This window comes from Sphaeroforma arctica (assembly GCF_001186125.1).
Source record: "Sphaeroforma arctica JP610 unplaced genomic scaffold supercont1.1016, whole genome shotgun sequence".
Taxonomy (NCBI): Eukaryota; class Ichthyosporea; order Ichthyophonida; genus Sphaeroforma; species Sphaeroforma arctica.
The window spans coordinates 1-2,899 of NW_014039542.1; the positions used below are offsets into that span (position 1 = coordinate 1).

The 2,899-nt window shown below is 42.7% G+C and overlaps 1 protein-coding gene across 1 annotated transcript; it reads right to left on the reverse strand.

The window, feature by feature from the left end:
* Positions 1-362: 362 nt before the first annotated feature.
* On the reverse strand, positions 363-2,851 carry SARC_09678 (hypothetical protein; the record flags this gene model as incomplete). The annotated part of the gene is made up of 7 exons (XM_014296295.1): positions 2,591-2,851; positions 2,238-2,318; positions 1,685-1,791; positions 1,377-1,438; positions 888-949; positions 657-737; positions 363-493 (listed from the first exon to the last, which is right to left on the reverse strand). Coding segments are annotated over exons 1-7 (695 nt in total), but the record flags the coding sequence as incomplete, so codon positions are not given.
* Between the last annotated feature and the right edge of the window lie 48 nt (positions 2,852-2,899).

Genomic DNA, 2,899 nt, shown 5'->3' on the forward strand with positions numbered 1-2,899 from the left:
TATATATATCATCGAGAACTGAAGAAAAGTGCAAGACATCATGCGAGAAGTCTATTAATCACAATTGATTCTGTGGAGCAAATGTTAATGTTAAGAACACAGTCTGCTATCCGATGCTATGGATTGAGTATAACAATTATAAAAGGAAACATAACTCCAATCAATTTAGTCCAGAATCAACACATACACGTCGTAAACATAAAACATATACATGTATATATAAATTATCCTCAGCGGAGCATTGTTAATACACCATTGAGTGGGCCAGTCATATAATGCAGAGATGTAAGCCACACTTTGCAGAGTCGGCTTGACATTTCACCTTATACACAAACATATCAACTAATACTGAGATCGGTCACAAGGATACCTCGACCAATAGAACCGATAGTCTCACGTCCTCATCTGGGATGTAATCTGACGCACATCTCTCGAGTATTTTAATGATGGAGTCGGGTTTCTTCTTGACATGTTCGTAATAGTCAAAGTACGTCTGCGGAGGTAAAAAACAAATAGTAATCTGAGTACGTAAAAGACCACAATCTAATGACAACCTGTAGCGATTCATGATATATCTATATAGGCATTACAAACGCACAGATTGACTGTACATCTGCCCTAAAATGACAAATGTCGATTGACTATCGGAAACTCACATCTGCTGTGTTGTAGGCAACTTGCAGGAGCCCATCATCCTTTTTCGCCAATTCGCATATCCGTTCGTAATCCAGTAAAGCCTGCACGTACGGAAGGTATCAAAGAAACTATATGTCACTATATGTCGGCAAATGTGCTTTGAAATTATGACGTGAACGCAGGCATTGATATAGCATTGTAAACTGTTGCACGTGTAAATGGTACATAGACTCACTACTCACTCCACTTACTCTTTTGTAGGATCCCATGTTTAGACGACAGAAAGCCAAGTCCCACATAACACTCAACTGCTCTGTCGTAGTAGGTAGATTGGCAGTATGTGCGTGTGAGTCATCGCGACCAACAATGCAGTTGCAAGCCATGAGCTCAAGTAATAAATCTGACCAATTTTAGCATCATGTCGTGCAGCTGTCTTATATCAGTGAGCAATGAAAAGGTGCGATATATAGCTGTGCTATAGTCAGTCGTACTCAGCAAGTAGATCTGCGTATGGTATACATCGCTCGCATCGTCCGACTACAGTCTGTGGTAGCGTACTGCAAGCTGGCTACTCGATGAAGACTCTTAGCCGGCCATGCGTATGCCAAGTGCTATCACACTCGGTTGATTGGCCGTAACTTACACAGGTACCCACAGTTCGATACTCGTATCAATAGAACTAGGTCCAGTCTCATTCTATTTAAATGGCGCGTGCGTGCGAGTGCGTTTGCATTGCGTACCTGGCTGCACGTCGAGCGATTTCTTGAAGCAGAAAGCTGCATACTCCTTCATTTGATACTCTCTGTTCAGCAAGAAATGAGGGGTGGTTCGTTCTCGATTTCAATACAACAAAAGAGAGACAACCGCAGAAATGGGCCCAAAATACAACAGAAGGGAACAATCAAAGAAACGAGCGCAATTTATAGTTTCCGAGCACAAGTGCCCCGAAGCGAAACTTCGTAATACTTTTAGAAACATATAATCAGCATGTCTACAAAGCATAGAAGTAGGAGAAATAGGCAAACATTGGCTGAGTCACAGAACCTACTTATATGCCTCCAGGCCTAGTTTATACCAATCATCCGCGGTTGAATCGGGGTCTAAACTCGCACTCACCAATCGGCAGTGGAAACTTTCCTCGTACTTTGAAACCAACTTCATCAATTATGTGAATCGAAATGGATTGGTATGAGACTGAGTGAATTTGCTGGTATTGTCGGGCAATGAATTATCACCGCAAAATAAGAACTTTAGAAGTGTACGAGTTTCCGTCGTATGAGCCTTGTAGAATGTCAATACCGTGATCGTGAACGTTACACCAGGTATATGTGCGCATATTATTTTATTACGCAGGAGTTATCGATGAAATTCGTGTCGTGAAGTGTTTGTGAAACGAACCATAAGTAAACATGTTGTCCAAAGGCTGTGTGTACCTATATATGTATAAATTCTTTTTCGGCAAACCGAATAGACAATAAATTAGATCTGCATGTCGCGAAATAGAGAAGTGTGTCGGAAGTCAGACAAGACGGTGTGTTTGAGATGGCCCGATATGGCAATTCGTGGCCAAGTGTGTCCTAAAATACTTACTTTACACATACTTCGTATATCTCAGACAGTAAGTTCCATGGGGCTGCAGCTCTCACATTGCCGGCCAGAACGAGCTTGCATTTTGCAGCAGCCTGAGATATATAAGTGTAGAGCAGAGAGACTCAAATCAATGATCGCCAGTTGAATAACATTTACAAACAGCTATACAAGTACGTGGATAACCGGAAAAGGACGTTGCAGACATCAATCGCACTCTGAAGCACCCGGTGGGTTGTATTGCGCACACAACCTATCTATGCGCCTATTGGGTACAAATAAAGCCTCTCTAGAATTACAGCATGCATCATGCAATTTACACACTTCGCATGCACACTCTGAGCAACAGAGCCATCACAGCACATACCTCGCCCAGATTGCTTTTCACAAAGTCTTCCTGTGCTTGCAGAAACAACTTCTGCAGCTCTGGCGTAAGTTTATTCACGATCGCCCCGGTCCCTTTCTTCCCGCTACCTTTCTTACTCCCTCGTTTCTTCCTCCGCCTTCTGGGATTGAACACATCTAACGTATCCAGCATAGCATCCAGTTCAGCGTTTGCACGAGCTCTACTAGCATCCACCGCTTCTGACACAGACAGAGATGTGCCAGACGGTGTCCTTTTATCTGTGGATATACCCGATTATTCAAAAGATGTACGTGAGTGGCTTTCAGATAA